The 19,270-nt window shown below is 41.1% G+C and overlaps 1 protein-coding gene across 1 annotated transcript; it reads right to left on the bottom strand.

Annotated features, from left to right (window-relative positions):
• Nucleotides 1–1,070: 1,070 nt before the first annotated feature.
• LOC133139296 (solute carrier family 26 member 9-like) lies at nt 1,071–18,573 on the bottom strand. Its single transcript, XM_061258734.1, has 20 exons — nt 18,449–18,573; nt 17,986–18,125; nt 15,102–15,212; nt 14,540–14,715; nt 13,367–13,531; nt 12,974–13,126; nt 11,107–11,189; nt 10,532–10,679; nt 8,436–8,549; nt 7,628–7,705; nt 7,364–7,459; nt 6,877–6,983; nt 6,397–6,466; nt 6,117–6,209; nt 5,835–5,960; nt 4,962–5,198; nt 3,846–3,900; nt 3,155–3,286; nt 1,592–1,656; nt 1,071–1,194 (listed from the first exon to the last, which is right to left on the bottom strand). Exons 1-20 carry the CDS (start codon nt 18,571–18,573, stop codon nt 1,183–1,185), a joined length of 2,286 nt encoding a protein of 761 aa, XP_061114718.1. The 3' UTR covers nt 1,071–1,182.
• Between the last annotated feature and the right edge of the window lie 697 nt (nt 18,574–19,270).

Raw genomic sequence — 19,270 nt, 5'->3', positions numbered from 1 at the left:
ACACATCTTCAAACATCAGGTATACGTACCTAAGAATCTCAGAGTCTGATAGACTTGGTCAAAGCTTCCTCATTACACACAAGCCAGTGGCAAAGATCAGTCTCTCAGCCAATTCATTACATTACACAACATTACAGTACAGGCTCTTATCCCGGTTGATGTACGACAACGTGATACAACTTCCTTTCATTTGAGTCTCACCAATACAACAATTGTGACTTTAAAAGGTGTTCTCTAGACTGGAGTGAGTTGCGTGTCTGTCTCTGGCAACTGTGCCAGCTATATGTGGGTGTCGGGGCAGATCTGCTGTTTGTATCATTTGGCACATGAACAGACAACACAGACACTGTACCCACGCATGTATGTGAGCTTCACTTAGACACACAGGCTTTTGTTTTGGTAATGGAAAACCAAACTTAAACTACACTGTAGATGTTTGTCCAGTGATACCTCATGGTGAGCTTGTGAGAATAAACGTGCCAAGTCCATATCAGGCTGCACACACAAAAAGAACAGCAGTGCGCTGTTACTCATCACAATTAAAATAATTCTGTCCTATTTCAGGATAAAAGTAAGGAGTGTTGATTGATTTAAGTAAAGGTGCATTTAAATAATTAACAAGCACACATGACAAGTGTTGTGTCGCAACAAATGCGTAAACAGAAGGTAAACAGATAAAATGGCAAACCTAATCTTTCTCTTTGTTGGTTTATTTACATCATGTACAGTTATTCTTGTTTAAGTACACATGTCATGATATATATATATAATCAGTTCTAAAATGTAGATTTCAGTTTAAAATGGTATTTATAAAGCTCTCTTAATGATCACAGTGTACAACATATTCATTGAAAAATTGATAATCTGCTGTAATTTTATCTTTTCATCTATCAAACCTACAACCAGTACCATCATATTTTAATGGAAGAACTGAGTTGTAATTCAAAGCACAGAGGACCATGCATTTAAATAACCTTTTTAGTAAAGTAACATAATCCAGAAATATGAAGTTTGTTGTCATTCAGAAAAACACAATGTCCAGTTGCTTCGGACATTGTGATTAATCTTCACATGATTGATCTTCTTGATGCAGCACAATCCTTCAGCCTTTTCTCTGTGTATTCCTAGTCCACTGATGTTCTCTACTGTGTAGGCTTTGAACAAAGGAGTTTGGCACTGTATTCAAAACAACTCCTGTCGGAGGAACAGAGAGAGGAACAATTTTGATCTTGCAGATTGTCAATAAATAGTTATTCTTTAATATACTGTATTATGGCAGTACATTTTCTGTGTATCCCTGAGAATTACTAATCAGTTACTAACCAACCGGTTAGAAACCAGTTACTAACCAACATTTTGGTGGGAATATTTGTGAGAATGGATGTTTCTTATAAGATTTTCTGTAAATTGCATAAATTTGACTGGTGTCTTGAGTCTTGGCCAAAATACCTGACCCAAGTTATGAGGTCCTGGTGAACAGTTATTTCTTAACAAAAGAATCTACTTTTTGGAAACTGAACAATAAATATAAACTGCTTTAGGCAAAGTGTGTGCATCATTAGTGAGGGATTTCTGTCAGATGGAAAGATACCTGCTCCAGGTCCTTCTCCTCCTCCTGAATGTCGAAGGCCAGCTCCTGCTGCTCTCTCTCTGCCTGTGAACCACAGAGACCCAGGCTGTTCACTCCCATATGCACTCAGTAATGCTAGAACATTACTTCTGGGGCTTCATAAACCACATAATTGGCAGGGCAAGTTTACCTGGGTCTGTCAATCACTGTCTGTATGAACCAATCTAAAGACTGAAAAACACTATCAATCAATCAGTCTTGTTTTTGCAAAGCACCACAGACAAAGTGGTTTTCACACATCACTTCCCAGTGGACATTTTCCAGAAGGAAGAAAAAAAGAAATAAACCCCAAACTATAAAATTTGGCAAAAACTACAGAATTTTTTCCTGACCTCTTTAAATGTGATCAATCTGAACTCCTTGTTTTCTTTCCAGAAAATAGCAGACAGACAGTCCACAAAGTGACCTCTGCAGATGGCGGTTCTTCAGAAAAGCACATTTTCCTGCTGGTGCCAAATTTGGCTTTACCCAGGGTTCTATTCTGTGATTTCTCCTGGGAGCCGACTGTTTACTTCCCCAGATAAGACAGCAGAAGGTGAAGTGGGGAAGGCAAACAGAGGGAGGGAGAGGAAGAAAAACCTCAGCAGAAAAACATTCCCTGTTTCTGCTCTGCCCTCTCTCACTCTCTCATATTCTCCTCTCCCCTACCTCTGTAACTCTCTTATTCCCACTCACTGCCTATAACTCTCAGCCTGTCAGTCACTTTCCAATCTCAATGTCAAACATTGTGTATTGCTATGGGCTTATGGTTTATGGGTTTGTTTTGTTCATTTTCATAAGAAAAAACGGATCACAATTGCAAAAAAATGGAGTAGGTGTTTTTCAGAGTTCAGAGAAACATCTTAAATTCATGGGCAGTAGAGTATAGGATACACAAACCACCCTGCTTTCACAGGTAGACCAAACACCCCAGGAAGTGAAGACATATCAAAAGCTACTCAAATGTCTAGCTTTCTACGATGTGAAGGAGTGCTCCATTCATAATTTATAGTTTCATATGTTTATTCTTTCATGGAGGATACTCTGAGGAGGATTTTTTTCCTTAACAACCTGGTTAGCAGAAGGAAACAAAAACGAGAAACGAAAGTCTTGACAAGACCACACACTTGTAATGCTGTAAGACTTCACATCCATACCAATCCTCACACATTTTTTCCACACATAAGTTCAAGGTTCTGGTTTCTGTTCTTCTTGCGTCACTGAGAACCAGCACCAGTTCAGCCTGTTACTCATCACAATTCAAATAATTCTGTCCTATTTCAGTAAGGAGTGATAAAAGTAAGGAGTGTTGATTGATTTATGTAAAGGTGAGTTTAAATCATTAACAAGTGTTGTGTCGCCTCCACCAGTGACCTGCAACAAATGCGTAGACGGAAGGCAAACAGATAAAATGGCAAACCTAATCTTTCTCTTTGTTGGTATATTAACTTCATGTAGTTATTCTTGTACAGTTTAAGTACACACATGTATACGGTGAACCATGGGTAAGTCAAAAGGGCAGAAGTGGTGGGGTGCTTGCCTTATGCATGTCCTCAGTGCCCCTCGGTCTCTCCTGAGCGTAAAGGATGGCATCGTGTACAGAGGGGAAGAGGTCAGCGTGAGCGATGCCTCCTTCCTCAAACGCCCCTCCTACCTCCAGCTCCTCGTAAACCTGTGCTGCACACAGCAGGATGACAGGTACGTCTGAGTATGAGACCAGTTAAACACCCCTGCACTGAGACACAGGGAGAACAATGGAGTCCTGAACAACTCCTGCGGATCATTCCTGAAACTGGAACACCCCATCCTGGACACAGCAGGGTGTGTGTGCGCGTGTGTGCGCTATAAATATACTGCTTTGTGTTTCATTCATAGATATAGTAGGCATGGCAGCAATAATATTCACAATAAATAAAATACAAAAATAAAATATGAAACTAAGATCATGGAGAATCTAGCTCAATGAACCACTTCCTTGTTATGTTTGAAGCCATGATCCCAGAAGGAAGCAGGAAAATGAATGAAAAATACCCAGTTGCACAGAGGATTATCTAATTAACCGTTAACCACTCTGGCTTTCTTCTCTTTCATCTCCCCAAACTGTCCTTCACAGAGGGAGTGACTAAGCGTTGACCACTGCAGGTTTGGTTCAATCCTGTTACCTTGGCAACAGCTTAATCAGCCCTGAAGCAGATGTCACCCTTCAGAAAGAAGAACCGAGGTATTGGAGCCTTACCTTGAACATTGGCCAGATATAGACTTATCCCCAACATCTTATAACTGGAGCTCATCTGTACAGAGACAACAATAAGGGCTAACAGTAAAATTGAGTGTTTGGTGACAAAAAAGGCCATTCAGACAATCTAGACTCAATGTTTTAACTACTGCATGGAGCAAAGATGGCCAGATTTGCTTCCAGTGCCAGTGTCACAAAATGATTTAAGTAGCCAGGCTACGTTATACCAAATGACTATGAATGAAAAATTGCTCATGAATGACAGTTTTAAATTGTACTTGTGTCCTTAAATGAATCCTTTTACCATGCTCTACTCGATGAGGCGACCAGTATAGGTATAAAAAGTTAATTAGCTATTTGATCCAGGGTCATTGCTCGAAGTAAAAGCTTGTATTCTCACTGGCCCTGCAGATTACCTAACATTGTCAAGTATCTGTATCAGCATGAGCTTGTTAAAAGCCATTAGAGAACATAAAAGTAAATGCAGCAATGGTCCTAACCAGTTATCAGTTACTCTAATACATTGCTGTGCTATTAATGTGTGCATTAATTCAGAATGACAGGGGAAAAACTGAAATATGGAAAACAAAAGTATGTGCAAAACACCTACAGGTCTGAAGGTCATGTACATGTGTAATCTAAAATCTTCAGAGGTTAAGGCTAATGCCATGGTGTGAATTCACTGCTCTTATGTTTGGAGTGCAAACAGCACGGCTGCTCAATTCAAATATGCTCCCGTGTGATGAGCGAGACAGCTTGCTTACACGTCAGAGTCAACAATGTTGAGATCACAAACTTCGAGTGAGAGCAATAATGTCTAACTTAATCGAAACCTTCAGCTTTCATCACACACCAATCCACAGTTTTAAAAGGCTGTCGTTCTTCATAATAAGACTGGTTTTAGTTTAAAGATTGTGAATGAGTTATCCATATCAGGAATTTAGGGGATGTTACAATGCAAGAAGCTTTGACAAGACAAGAAGCTTTGACATATTCTACCCATCAATCTTTTGCTTGCTACTCAAGTGCTACAATGTACATGTTGTATTTTATAAAATATTGCATTCCTAAGGAAATTGTAAGGTCACAAAAGAGAGCGTGGTTCAGTAAACCCACCTTGGTCAGCACCTTTATGCCCATGAGGTCAACAAAGCAGACCCCTGCCAGGTCCAGAATGAGCGTGTGAAAGGGTGGGGGCCGGGGCTCCATGGCGACCGGGGCAGTACCGGCCTGGTTCTGCTCATGGCCGGGGTCGGCCTCATCACAGTGGTAGTTGGTGTAAGATGTGGGTGGGCTGGTCCCATTTTCACTAGTGATGTCGAAGTCATTCTGCAGCTCCAGCTTAGAAGTAGTCTGAGCATATGTGGGAAGGATTCAAACCATCAGCCAAACCAAAAGATATTCATCAGATTAATCAGGCTAGGCAGCCAAGGCAAATGTGTCCTTAGCTACCAGGAACATTACGATCAGGGAAGGCAAGTTCAAGGAGAGGGCATTGCTGCCTTTACTTTGTCATAGCTTAGTCTTCAGCTTAATTACTGTTAATTAAAGAATACATATGTACTATTATGGACATTATGTAAATAATGTAAAAGATAATGTACAGATATTAAAAATGCTTATGCAGAATGTTTTGGTAAAAAAGGGCATCATTATTTATGTAAAAAGGCAGCCTATTTGTGTCCCTAATAAAACAACCTACTGTGCCAAATTCAGGATATCATTTAGAGTCATGGTTCTATGGTTTTAAAAATATAATGCTGCATGTAAATTAAATTGCTTTAATAAAACTTAATGCAGTTATTAATAAATTAATTGAGCATTAAAAACGGCATGATACTTTTGTATTTATGTAATTTATGGCTTTCAAGCAAGGTTATAATCAAAATCATCACATTAAAGTACATCTTGAAAATGTATGTAAAAATAAAAATAACAGAATAACTGCTGCCACATTCATCATTTGACAGGGAATTATGTCTTACTGACCAAAGTATGGGGTATAATGCTAATCTGCCTCTTCCTGGTGACCTTCTTCTCCACCTCCTTTTCCTTTTGCTGTTTCTTCAGAAACTTCTTCCTGGCCAGCAGCAGCTTGCCTGGGTCCAACTCGGTCTGTGTAAACACATCAGAATGTCCTCAATATTGACCAAAGCCCCAGCAACACCCATATTAGCCTTGGTCCACCTATGCAGAAAGACCCATTCACTGAAGCCTCAGTGTCAGCAGCACTGCCATAGCTCAGCAGTCCATCCATCTCCTCTGGCATACCTTTTTGATGACTTTTCGGCGGAAAATCTCCACGTTGGCAAAATAGAGGGGGGAGCAGTAGTTGACAATTTTCACACCCTCGACAAACTTTACCTGGGGGTTTGAATACAGCACATCACAAGTGCCCAGTCAGGCAGTGGGCATGGTTTCCAGACATTTCAAATGAATAAAAAACAAACAATTACATCACAGTATTTGGAGGGAACATTTGCATCTTCAGTAACATTGCTGAATAGCTTGTTAGCCATACTGTCTGAACCTGTACACCGCAATCGTTTACCTTGCTGTACACCTTGGGGTTCCTGTAGAGGTTAGTGTCCATAATCTGGGCCATCTCTGAGCCATTGCGGCTGTGAGGAACACAGCAATAAATGGAAATGTGAGCACTGGTGCTGCACACTATCATATCCCCATTATTATAATGAACAGACATTGTAAAACAGTTTAAGGTCCTGAATCCTAATGAGTGAAATTCTCAGTCCTGACTATAGCCCTTTGGGAAATGTGTCTGCCTTGAGTGCACTTTGTTCACCCACAGTTCACTGCTCTCTTGAATAATGAATCAGCATGCAGTTTATTTGCCAATCAACACAAAAAAACAGTATTTCATGGTGTACTGTATACTGACATTCCACTTAAGGTTGAGCAGAAGTAGCAGTAAGTAAAAGTTTGGGGAATGACTTTCCAAGAACAACTTTTGGATGGGGATTATGTGCACCACAGAGGAAAAAGAGGAAAAAATAGTGTTAAGTCCACTCACAATTGTGTCTGGAAAATGACCACAAGGATGGAGAAGCCAACGCCAATGGCTACGCCATATGGCAAGCTGAGGAAGAATGTAGCCAGGAAAGACACCACCCACACGCACTGGGAATGGCGGGGGGTTTGTTAGAAAATTAAGAAATGTCCATTATTAAATCAACCAGTCCATTTTATCCACAATGGACTGGACTAAATTCTTAGATTATACTGTATCTAGCATTGGAGATTTTACTATGGGTTTATGATAACAAAACAAGGATGTCCATTTTGCTCTGGATAACTGAATAAAAAATGAAATAACATGTCAGGTTAATAGCAGGGTACACTGGAAGCACATATTGTAAGTGTCCGCCTCATAATGTATGTGTGCATTACATACATCCATGCAATCCAAAACAATTATGATTCTAATTCAAGTCTAATGTTACAAATTACAGTAATCTCTTTCAAATAGGTTTTCATTTGGTGCTCTGGGGCGGACTCACGCAGTCCAGCTTGTTCTTCTTCCACAGGTAGTAAGGATCAGAGAGCTGCAGCAACGTGTTTTTCAGGTTGACCGCAATAAGTGCTCCAAGCACAGACTGTGAAGGGTGGGGGACAAAGGCCATTGCAGCATGCAGTACATTTCAGTGCTACGAGACGCATGGTCTCAGCGCTATCCTTTATCAGGTCCAGACAGTCTCGGCTGAACTTAGCCGACGCTTGCATTCTGAACGCTGCTTTAGGTTGTGATAAGGAAGGTCTCCTACCTTGGGTAGTGGTTTGAGGTAAGCTCCCAAAGCCAGCATGGTGACCATCACCACCAGCATCACACACAGACTGGCAAACTAGGAAAGAGGAAGCAGGCTGTGGGCTCATTGTCACTGGCATTGTTATGGGAGTATGCGTATGTATTATGAAATCAACATACAAAGAATAGTTATTTTGTAACTATAATTACCATAATCACATATTGTCATTATGCTGGGTCCAGTACATGCATTAGCAAATAGTCCAAATTTTCAAAACCATTAGCAAAGAGCAGTCATTTGACAAAATGAGTTATTATTGTCAGTGGTGGTTCAATGGATCAGATGAAGTTCATATTATAATGTATTAGGGCATTTGGTCATACTGTACAATAAGGTACATTAATTGGTATTAACTAATGTAGTTGTTAACAAAGTATTACCAATATTTATACCACAGGATAAACTTATAATCAGCTAACCAATGACAAATACATTAACTTTAGATTTTTCAATCCAACATAAATTGGCAATAACTAATGTTATTCTTAACATGAATTAAGGATGTACAAACACTATGCATAAACAAAGATGTACTGATTGATTTCTCAGTAGATAGTTAGTTAACTAACATTAGTTATTGTAGATTCCTGTAACCTTATTTTAAAGCGTTATTCATATTTACAGAATGGATTAAGTATTATCATTCAGTTGTCCTGTGCAATGATGGATGACATTTCATATCTTTTTTACAGGATGTCTAGCAAGCCTATAAAAGTCGATACAAGGCTGGTGTCTGTACCCCAGAGGGGCATGGAGAGGGGATTACCTGTGAGGTGCCCCCAGCACTGTCCACAGCCAGAGTGACAGACAAGGCACAGCAGATGACATGGATCTTAAAAAAGGACCCAAGGAAGTTGCTGCAGCCGAGAGCCAGCATCTCCTGCAGTAGAACAATCACAGTGACATGGCCACAGCACACTGAGGCATTGGTCCCCATAGAAGTCAGACAGGCTTTGGCTGCTCATTCATGGCTCAAGTTCCCTTAATCTAGCAGTCTGACAACAAATATTGTTCCAGGGACTATTCAGTTGCGAATGAATGGACCTGCTCCAACCTGGTGCTCCCAAGGTGCTCTGTTCCTAGCTGAAATCTTACCCTTTGAGGAGCCAAGATGGAGGTATGACTTCATGCTACTGTGATATACGATTAATATGAATCATGTTAAGTTAAGTGGAATACATTTTCTAATTACAGGTGGTTCCAGCTGGCAACAGGAGTTTCCAGTGTTATATATTAGGGGACAAGGCATCCATTGCCACAGAATTTTACTCAGGGCCTGCCACTTGAATATTTATAAGGTCCATCAGACTGTAGTATTTCAGCTTCAATTGTAGGGACACCTCCGCCCCTCGCCACAGGAGTTCCCCAGGGCTCAGTCCTTGGCCCGCTTCTTTTTTCTCTTTACACTCGCTCCCTTGGCCCTGTGATCACTGCACATGGGCTATCCTACCACTGCTACGCGGACGATACCCAACTCTTCGTCTCGTTCCCGCCGTCTGATACGCAGGTTTCAGCCCGTATCTCTGCTTGCCTGAGGGACATCCAGAGCTGGATGGACAACCACCATCTAAAGCTCAACCCAGGTAAAACTGAAATGATATTCATCCCTGCTAATACCTCTCCCCATCTGGATCTCTCCATTTCCCTCGGGGATACCACACTCACGCCGTCACCCAGTGCAAGGAACCTCGGCGTGGTGATGGACAGCAGACTGTCCCTTTCCGAGAACATTGCGGCGGTGACCCGGTCTTGCAGGTTCTTCCTATACAACATACGGAGAATCCGCCCCTTTCTCACCCCCTACTCGACCCAGCTCCTGGTCCAAGCGATGGTTCTGTCCCGCCTGGACTACTGCAATTCCCTCTTGGCTGGCCTCCCAGCGTCCGCCATCAGACCCCTCCAACTCATCCAGAATGCAGCAGCTCGTCTGGTCTTCAACCTTCCCAAATACTCACACGTCACCCCCCTGCTTACTTCCCTCCACTGGCTGCCTGTCATGGCTCGCATCAAATTCAAAACATTGGTGCTAGCCTTCCAAGCAGTTAAAGGGTCTTCCCCATCTGCAAAAAATCATCAGACCCTACACCCCTGCCAGACCTCTTCGTTCAGCCTCCACAGGCCGCTTGGCACCTCCCCCTCTCAGAACCTCCACCTCACGCTCACGACTACTGTCTGTTCTGGCTCCACGGTGGTGGAACGAACTCCCCGTTGAGGTCAGAACTATAGAATCTCTCCCCACCTTCAAGCGCAAGCTGAAGACACACCTCTTCAAGCAGCACCTCTCCCCATCCCTCCCTACCTCCCTGTGAACCTTAATTGTTGTCTCTGTGACTTGCTTTGTGTATCGGTATTTTTAGTTGGCTAGGTAAGCAGTGTTTGGATAGTTTTGCTCTGTTTGTTTGTTTGTTCAAAAAAAAAAAAAAAGGCCCTTGTCCTTATCTTTGTTGTACAGGTAGCAGTTGAAATTGTACTTCCCTCTAGGGTCTTTCAGTGAACTTATCCCTGGTTATGGGTATGCACTTTGTTGTATGTCGCTCTGGATAAGAGCGTCTGCCAAATGCCAATAATGTAATGTAATGTAGGGAGTACAGTGTTTTCAGAGCAGCAGTGGAAAATCCAGGTCGTCCCCAGTACTTTGTTCCAAATCTTAATTAGCTAATTAGCACAATTCCTCAGCCAGGAGGTAGATCTTATGAGTGAACTAGTGAGACTATGGGTGGAAGAAACACATAGCAGGTCTTTTACTTTCTGACCCCTGGACTTTACAGCACACCTCTAGTTCAGGGTTGAAAAGATTAGGTGGGTCTATGAAACCTGGGGTCATGCCTTTCATGCCACTTTCCTTCCTCTTCCTTCTCATACCTGATTGGGGTCCACGTTGTAGCCATGCTTGGCTGCTAGGGTCCTGCCCATGGCCAAGTTGATGACGTATCCCACAATTGCCAGGGAAAAGGCTGTGCTCAGCATATCGTTCCACTGGCTCACCGTCGGTATGATGGGGGTTGGGAAACTGGTGGAGAGGGGAAAAATGGCAGTATGAGACAATGGTTAGGGAACTTGTTTCAAAGAGTTTCAAATCCCAGGCATGACAATGTTGCTGTACTATTAAGCAGGGTATTCATGAGTTGCTTCAGTAAAGTAGCCAGCTGTTTAAATGAATAGTGTGTAAAACTGTAAGTCAGATAAGACACTCTTCGGGTCTTCTGGTTTGAAAATCAACACTCTAATAATAACAGAGGAGGGGTTACTCCTGAGACATCTTCCCGCTGAGGACTTCACCTCGTGTTCTGGAGGGTCAGGCACAGTGTGGTCTATTTGTCCTATTTTTGTGTAAAGCATCTTGGTAATAGTGTCTGCAGAAAACATAAAAATAAAACTAGAGCAGCATAGTGCTCAGAAATTTAAACAAAACCCAAGGGGGGTTTTGGGTCTCTCACCCCAGGGGAATCATCCCAACAACATCCATGTGGTACTCTTTAGGCATGTCCAGGGGGCCAGAGATGGCTGTTGCCACTACAACCTGAGCAGGAGGAAAGCATGAATTCACTACTGGGAATGTAACAGTCATCATCAATTCACATTCAAGACTGTAGAGTAATACTAAAATGGCTACTGCTGCAAGGCATTTTTATGTTCTAATATGAATCTGCAATACAGAAACACAAGAGTAAGGCACTGGATTCTTACAGCAGAGAAGCCTCATCTAATGAAAATGTTGCAAGGTCAAACATTCCCAATATAAACAGATACAATGAGGATATATGAACCAGCATCAAATAAATTTACTCACATGTACAATAGCAATTAAGATATGCATAAATAAAAAAGGCAAAAATACACAAAATTAATTTACACAATAAATTGAAGGGCATAGTAAAGCTTGGGTTTCATAAACATATATATTTAAGAAACTGGAAAGGATCAATGCCAGTCAAAGCTAGATAAAAACATAATTAAAAATGAAGCATATACAGCACAAAGTAAAAACATAATTAAAAGAGGACAAACATTAAGGGAAAAACAAACATGGTTAAATATAACAAGAAAAAAAATTGGCATTTATAAAAGCAATCCTATAAAAATGAGATTTAAATGTGATTTAAAAGAGGACATTGACTCAGCAGATCAAACCATAGCAGGAAGGCTGTTCCAGAGCCTAGGGGCCCTAACAGAGAAGACACAATCACCTTTGGTTTTTAGCCTAGACCCTGGAACAGCCAGCAATGTCTGAGCAGATGACCTAAGACCCCTAAGTGGCTATTAGGGAACTAACAGTTCCATAATGTATTCGGGCGCCCGGCCATGCAAAGCTTCATAAGTAATTAGTCAACTTTAAAAACCAACTCGAAAAGTCACTGGAAGCCAGTGAAGTGAAGCCAAAACTGGGGTAATGTGTGAAGTCCATCTTATCCTAGTCAGTAGTCTTGCTGCTGAATTTTATATGACTTGAAGATGAGTCAGGGATTGGCGACCAAGACAAGTATACAGAACATTACAATAATCTAGTCTTGAAGAAATAAAAGCATGCAAGACTTTCTCAGTGTCCTCAAAACATACGGCAAATCTAATTATTGCAATATATTTTAGTTGGTGATTGTAAGTCTGGAATAGCTTTTTTGCGTGTTGCTGAAATCTGAGGTTTAAGTTGAAAATTATTCCTAAATTTCTAGATACGGATTTTATAATATGAGAAAAAGAAAAAGAGGGTTGGTTGGATTTTAGTAATGACCAGCTCAGAGCCAATAACTAGGGCCTCAGTCCTGAATTTAACTGGAGGAAATTTTGAGACATCCAATTTTGCAGTCATGCACTACAGTTAACCTGCTGGTTTGACTGACAAATACAACTGAGTACCATCAGCATAACAGTGAAACGATTATGCTGATGTACTATTTGACCCAAGGGTAACATACAAATTGAGAATAAGATCGGCCCAAGAATTAAGCCTTGGGGAACACCACACGTAATTAGTGTGATAGAGAAGGAGAACTTCCTGTTAGAGAGATTAACCAATTCAGCGCAGTCCCAGAGATCCCAATACAGAGATTTTGCACTTGCATTTTCAATATTGAGTTGGATATTCAAGCTTCAAGAGATGAGGCTGGTTTTTTGTATCAAAACTTTTATTTCCCCAGGCTGTTCTCCACAAAGACATATTTGGAAAACAGAAATAAATCAGCCAAAACAATCAATTAATCACATGATCTGGGCGGAAAAAAAGGGCAACACTGCCAGCTTCCTAGAGACCAGAATCTTTCTGTCAGTACGGTGGAGGGGGTGTGGGGGGGGGTACATGTCACTCACAATGATGATCTCCATGGGGATGGGGAACGGGAGCTTGTGTCGATAGCGCACGTTCAGCTCCTTCACCACGATGAGAACCACGCTGCTGACCACAGCAAAGACCAATGATGCCACATTAGTGTGGGGCAGGCCACTGAAAATGTCCACCAGAGTCTGAAACAGAGGCCACTATTTCATGTAATGTTGGATATTGATGTGTCAGGAAATATAATATTACAGATAAAGAGGCATATGTGGTGTATACTATAAATTGCTGTGTGCTGCACATTCTTGTGGAGGTCAATAACAATTGTATCAGTGTGTTCAACAAGACAAACATTAGCAAACAAGGAAACAGAAACTTTCTCCTGTTTGAATGAACAACAGGCAGGGTGATGAGAAAGTGGGACTCACATAGATGGTGGCCAGGGGTCCGCTGTAGGGGGGCACACTGATGCCAAAGATGTACTTCAGCACTGATATCAAAATCTGTAGCCCAGCTGCTGTCATGAAGCCCCGGACGAAGGACTCGGACAGATAGATGGCCACAAAGCCAAACTGCATCAGGCCCAGGCCCATCTGCCAAGAGTTTGAGAGGAGGGATGTTGGTGAGGAGAGACAGAGAGGAGAGATGTTGGTAAGGAGAGACAGAGGAGAGTTGCTGGTAAGGAGAGACAGAGGAGAGATGTTGGTAAGGAGAGACAGAGGAGAGATGTTGGTAAAGAGAGATAGAGAGAAGAGATGCTGGTAAGGGGAGGCAGCATGGATCATGAGATTGTTACACTGTTATATTATTGGTATATACTTGTCAAAAGTGTTTATGTCTGGCATTTCCTTGTGCTTATGACAGTTTCATGAAGTACCTGTCATGACAGCTGCCACAACACTTTGACTACAGCTAGCTAGTACCTAAATTTGACAAGTGACTTAATTTGACATAGTAATTGTCATAGCACTTAACAAAAAATGACAAGTGTTATGTCATTTGCCATGAGCTGTTATGTCATTTTGGGACAGCTGTTATGTCATGTGTATGACAGTGTAATGTCAGCCTTATGTCGAAAGGTTCAAGTAAAGTGTTACCAAATGTTTAAATTTAAATTATATAGTGCTATCCACAGTTCAAACCAAGGTGGCCCAGAGTATTGAACAGCTAAAAACACTTCCTCCTGAACTCCTGCTAATCTTGAGACGTTTCTTAGAAACATGTCACAAATCAAAATGTACAATCATGAATAAATCATACAATAATTTTTGCTCAGAATATTGGTGAAAAATATATATTCCTTTTGAAAAATGTCAGTACTTGGTAGGGATTTTACTGATGTCTGAAGGGTCAATGATGTTGTTTAGCATAATTATTTAATCAAGGACTCCTGTCATGTCAGAGCTTTGAGTTTGATGCGCATGGGAGTTGTCGATGTTCAGTTCTCAGAATAAGTGCGGAATTCAGATCTCAGGATATCCACATTATTATGGTAGATTGAGTTCACAGGATACAGCATGTCTAGTATCTGAATCATTTCACCTTAATGTTCAGGTCTCAGGACATTCTTAAACTGTTTGGCTCCATGATGGCTCCAGTACCTGTATGAGTGCAGTGAGGCAAGCCAGAGTGCCTGAGATGCCCAGCCTGACCTGGCCCATCCTCTCCTCATCCACCACGGTGGCATTGAGGGTGGCATTGAAGTGCATGAAGTCAGACGCAGGTGCCAGGTTTAGGCACACCATGCCAACCATAATGCTAAGCACAGCAAAGGTCCCTGAGTGGAGAGCACACTTTACACATGAAAAACTAATATGACAAAAACAATAACAGCAAAAATACATCAAATATACAACATAGCAGCAATATGTGTATTTTGTATGTATAAAACATGCATTAAGTTGCCTTGTACAACGGATAGGTCGGTCCATTGTCTCTATTGGTCAGTTCGTGTTCCAGCCGCGCCAATATTCACGATATACGCGCGGCTAAATGGAATGTACACACATCTTTGATTGTCGTGGATCGCCACGTCGTGCATAACGACCCCGCTAGCCGTGCCAATATCCACGATATAGCCTACCAAGGGTTCTCGTTCCATAACGCTTAATTCAGGCTGGTGTTATAGAGCTTAGTTGGAGCGATTCTCATCCTCAGACTTACCAGGTACCATCTGGTGGGCAGTGCCCATGAAGAAATAAGGGATAAGGGGGAAGAAGGAGGAGTACAGTCCATTGACTGGAGGTAGGTTGGCCAGCAGGGCGAAGGCCATGCCTAGGGCAGGACAAAAGAAGGGCCAACAACTGGTAAACCTACCCAACATCCACCAGAGCACAAACCTACTGCATGAAACTCCAAGCCTGAGCAAGCACATATCACAGAGTTCTGGGCTATCATTCATCCAACAGAGACAAAAACGTATTGTACCTTCCACACTGACACAATGGACCTCATGCACAAGACTTTTCTTAAATTCTTCATACTTTTGCTCTTAAGCAAAGATATTAAAAAAACAAAAAAAAACAAAGTGGGATTCATGAAGTGTGCAGAATTTTGTAAAAGTAAAAATACAAACTAGTGAAATAATGAGATATTGAGTGAAATTATTCAGATGCTAATAGTGAATGTAGTTAACAAATGAATAGCCTTTTTTAAGGTCTGTAACTCCTTAAATTGACTTTGCATGAATAGCAAAACATTCCAAATAGAAACCTCTTCTGCTTATTTGCCCTTACATACAGTGGTGTGAAAAAGTGTTTGCCCCCCCCTTCCTGATTTGATTTTTTTTTTTTTTTTTGCATGTTTGTCACACTTAAATGTTTCAGATCAAACTAATTTAAATATTAGTCAAAGACAACAAGTAAACACAAAATGCAGTTTTTAAATGAAGGTTTTTATTATTAAGGGAGAAAAAAAATCCAAACTTACATGGCCCTGTGTGAAAAAGTGATTGCCCCCTAAACCTAATAATTGGTTGGGCTACCCTTAGCAGCAACAACTGCAATCAAGCATTTGTGATAACTTGCAATGAGTCTCTTATAGCACTGTGGAGGAATGTTGGCCCACTCATCTTTGCAGAATTGTTATAATTCAGCCACATTGGAGTTTTCAAGCATGAACCACCTTTGTAAGGTCATGCCACATCATCTCAATAGGATTCAGGTCAGGACTAGGCCACTCCAAAGTCATCATTTTGTTTTTCTTCAGCCATTCAGAGGTGGACTTGCTGGTGTGTTTTGGATCATTGTCCTGCTGCAGAACCCAAGTTTGTTTCAGCTTGAGGTCACGAACAGACGGCCAGACATTCTCCTTCAGGATTTTTTGGTAGACAGCAGAATTCATGGTTCCATTTATCACAGCAAGTCTTCCAGGTCCTGAAGCAGCAAAACAGCCCAAGACCATCACACTACCACCACCATATTTTACTGTTGGTATGATGTTCCTTTTCTGAAATGCAGTGTTACTTTTAGGCCAGATGTAATGGGACACACACCTTCCAAAAAGTTCAACTTTTGTCTCGTCAGACCACAGAGTATTTTCCCAAAAGTCTTGGGAAACATCAAGATGTTTTCTAGCAAAATTGAGACGAGCCTTAATGTTTTTTGCTCAGCAGTGGTTTTCGTCTTGGAACTCTGCCATGCAGGCCATTTTTGCCCAGTCTCTTTCTTATGGTGGAGTCATGAACACTGACCTTAACTGAGGCAAGTTAGGCCTGCAGTTCTTTGGATGTTGTTGTGGGGTCTTTTGTGACCTCTTGGATGAGTCGTCGCTGCGCTCTTGGGGTAATTTTGGCCGGCCGGCCACTCCTGGGAAGGTTCACCACTGTTCCATGTTTTCGCCATTTGTGGATAATGGCTCTCACTGTGGTTCGCTGGAGTCCCAAAGCTTTAGAAATGGCTTTATAACCTTTTCCAGACTGATAGATCTCAATTACTTTCTTTCTCATTTGTTCCTGAATTTATTTAGATCTCAGCATGCCGTCTAGCTTTTGAGGATCATTTGGTCTACTTCACTTTGTCAGGCAGGTCCTATTTAAGTGATTTCTTGATTGAGAACAGGTGTGGCAATAATCAGGCCTGGGTGTGGCTTGAGAAATTGAACTCAGGTTTGATGAACCACAGTTAAGTTATGTTTTAACAGGGGGGGGCAATCACTTTTTCACACAGGGCCATGTAGGTTTGGATTTTTTTTCTCCCTTAATAATAAAAACCTTCATTTAAAAACTGCATTTTGTGTTTACTTGTGTTGTCTTTGACTAATATTTAAATTTGTTTGATGATCTGAAACATTTAAGTGTGACAAACATGCAAAAAAATAAGAAATCAGGAAGGGGGCAAACACTTTTTCACACCACTGTATGTGTCCAAAAACACATAGATTTTGATTGGACGAAATAACAAATTCAGATAAGAAAAAAAAGATGAATGTGGAAAGTTCTATAATCAAATCTGATCATACACATGTTTTGTGAATGAGGACCAATGACTGTGGAGTTCTCAAATACACTTATTAGGTACATGTGTACACCAGCCCTTTAATGCAAACATCTACTCAGCCAATTATCTGGCAGCAACACAATGCATAAAAGCATGCAGACATGGTTAAGAGGTTAAATTGTTCACACCAAACATCAGAATGGGGGAGAAAATGTGATCTATGTGACTTTGGCCATGGAATGATTGTTTGTGCCATACAGTTGAACTACAAACTGCTGATCACCTGCGATTTTCATGCATAACGGTCTCTAATGTTTACATTTTTTTTTTTTTGGTAAAAAAACAAAAATACCCATTTAGCAGAAGTTCTGTGGGTGAAATATGTCAGAGGAGAATAGCCCTGACTGGTTCAAGGTGACAGTAACTTAAATAACCATGCATTATAATGGTAGTATCAAGAATAGCATCTCTGAACACACGACTCGTCAAGCATTTAAGTGGGTTGGCTACAGCAGAAGACCAATAAGTCTAAGAAATAAGCACCCAATGAAGTATTCACTGACTGTATGAGCGATGCCCTAATGATCACAGATCGTAGGGAGGAAACAGACCTTGTGGAACCTGGATGGTTCCTGCGCTGATCCCACTGATGGCATCAAATAACAGGTTCTGCTTCACCTTGTACTTGGGAAGCCAGGTGAGCACAGGTAGATGTCTGAAGAGCAGTGACTTCAGACGGGCCTTGGAACACCTGATCCACACAAATGGTCAAATAAGCCATTCTTCGTCTGAACTGTTAAAATAATTCACCTCTTATTTTTAACAGTTAATTTCCTTCTGGTAAAGCCTGGTACAATACTATAAGAAGTGAGTACAAATGTGATGTGAAATAATTTGTTTAGTATATCTTATCCAGTCATCGTATAAGAATGTATGATTTTCCTGTTTGTAGTACATACAGGAAATTCTTACATTCTTACACAATGACCAGATAAGATATACTTAACAAATCTTTTTAAAAACCCCTGAAAAAAGCAGAGAAAACCAATGTCAGTTCCTGAACAGTGGCTGTACCGGAATAATTTCTTCACTTTCTCCCCCACTGGGAAGCTCCGGCTCTTCTTGTCAAACTCCTCATCAAAGATGGGTAAAGTGTAGGCTGGCCTGTCAATCACATAGCGAGGGTAGTTTTGATGCATGATGCCAGCCAATCAGGAGCCAGTCAGGGAGGCCTGGTGGTAGGACTGGCCACAAGAGTACACAGAAACACATGTATTAAGGCATTTAGACACTGTGAATGTGATTTGCAGGACTGTGACTGGGCAGTTGGTTGAATGAATCCTGTTCTTGAATTGGTTGGCAGTGTAACTCAATATAGATCAGAAAATAACTTCTGTTCTCATTTATTTACACAGCCAAGTCATTTGTTTATTTAGACCGACTTATAGAAGAATTTTATATTTTTTTAAAGTTGATAAACTATATGAAAACTGCTCTTTTATTCGTATATGAAATTCTGTGTTCTAATCTCCATGTGACATGGCAAGGTACAAACAGTACATGATACAACTCAGTATTTAGCTGAGCCAGGGTAATTGATGGAAACAAAAGCAGGAATGGAAATGCCCCCCCCCCCCCCCCCCCAACAAAGCCACTGATAAAAATAAAATAAAATAAAATAATGAAAACAAGAATTATCATGTTTTTCTTTGATATTCCTTAATTTCATTAGATAAGACTTTAAGCCCCTCTATTTCAGTGCCAGTTTCCTCTGTTGTCATCCATTGGTTCCTTATCTGACCTTGAAAGGCACTGGTACAGTATCACTCCAAGCAAACTGTGATAACCAAATGGTCTCAACGATACTGAAACACACACTAGATCCACTCACCTCAA

Source organism: Conger conger, chromosome 10 (assembly GCF_963514075.1).
Source record: "Conger conger chromosome 10, fConCon1.1, whole genome shotgun sequence".
In the NCBI taxonomy this organism is placed as follows: Eukaryota; Metazoa; Chordata; class Actinopteri; order Anguilliformes; family Congridae; genus Conger; species Conger conger.
This window is presented reverse-complemented; position numbering and strand designations above follow the sequence as displayed.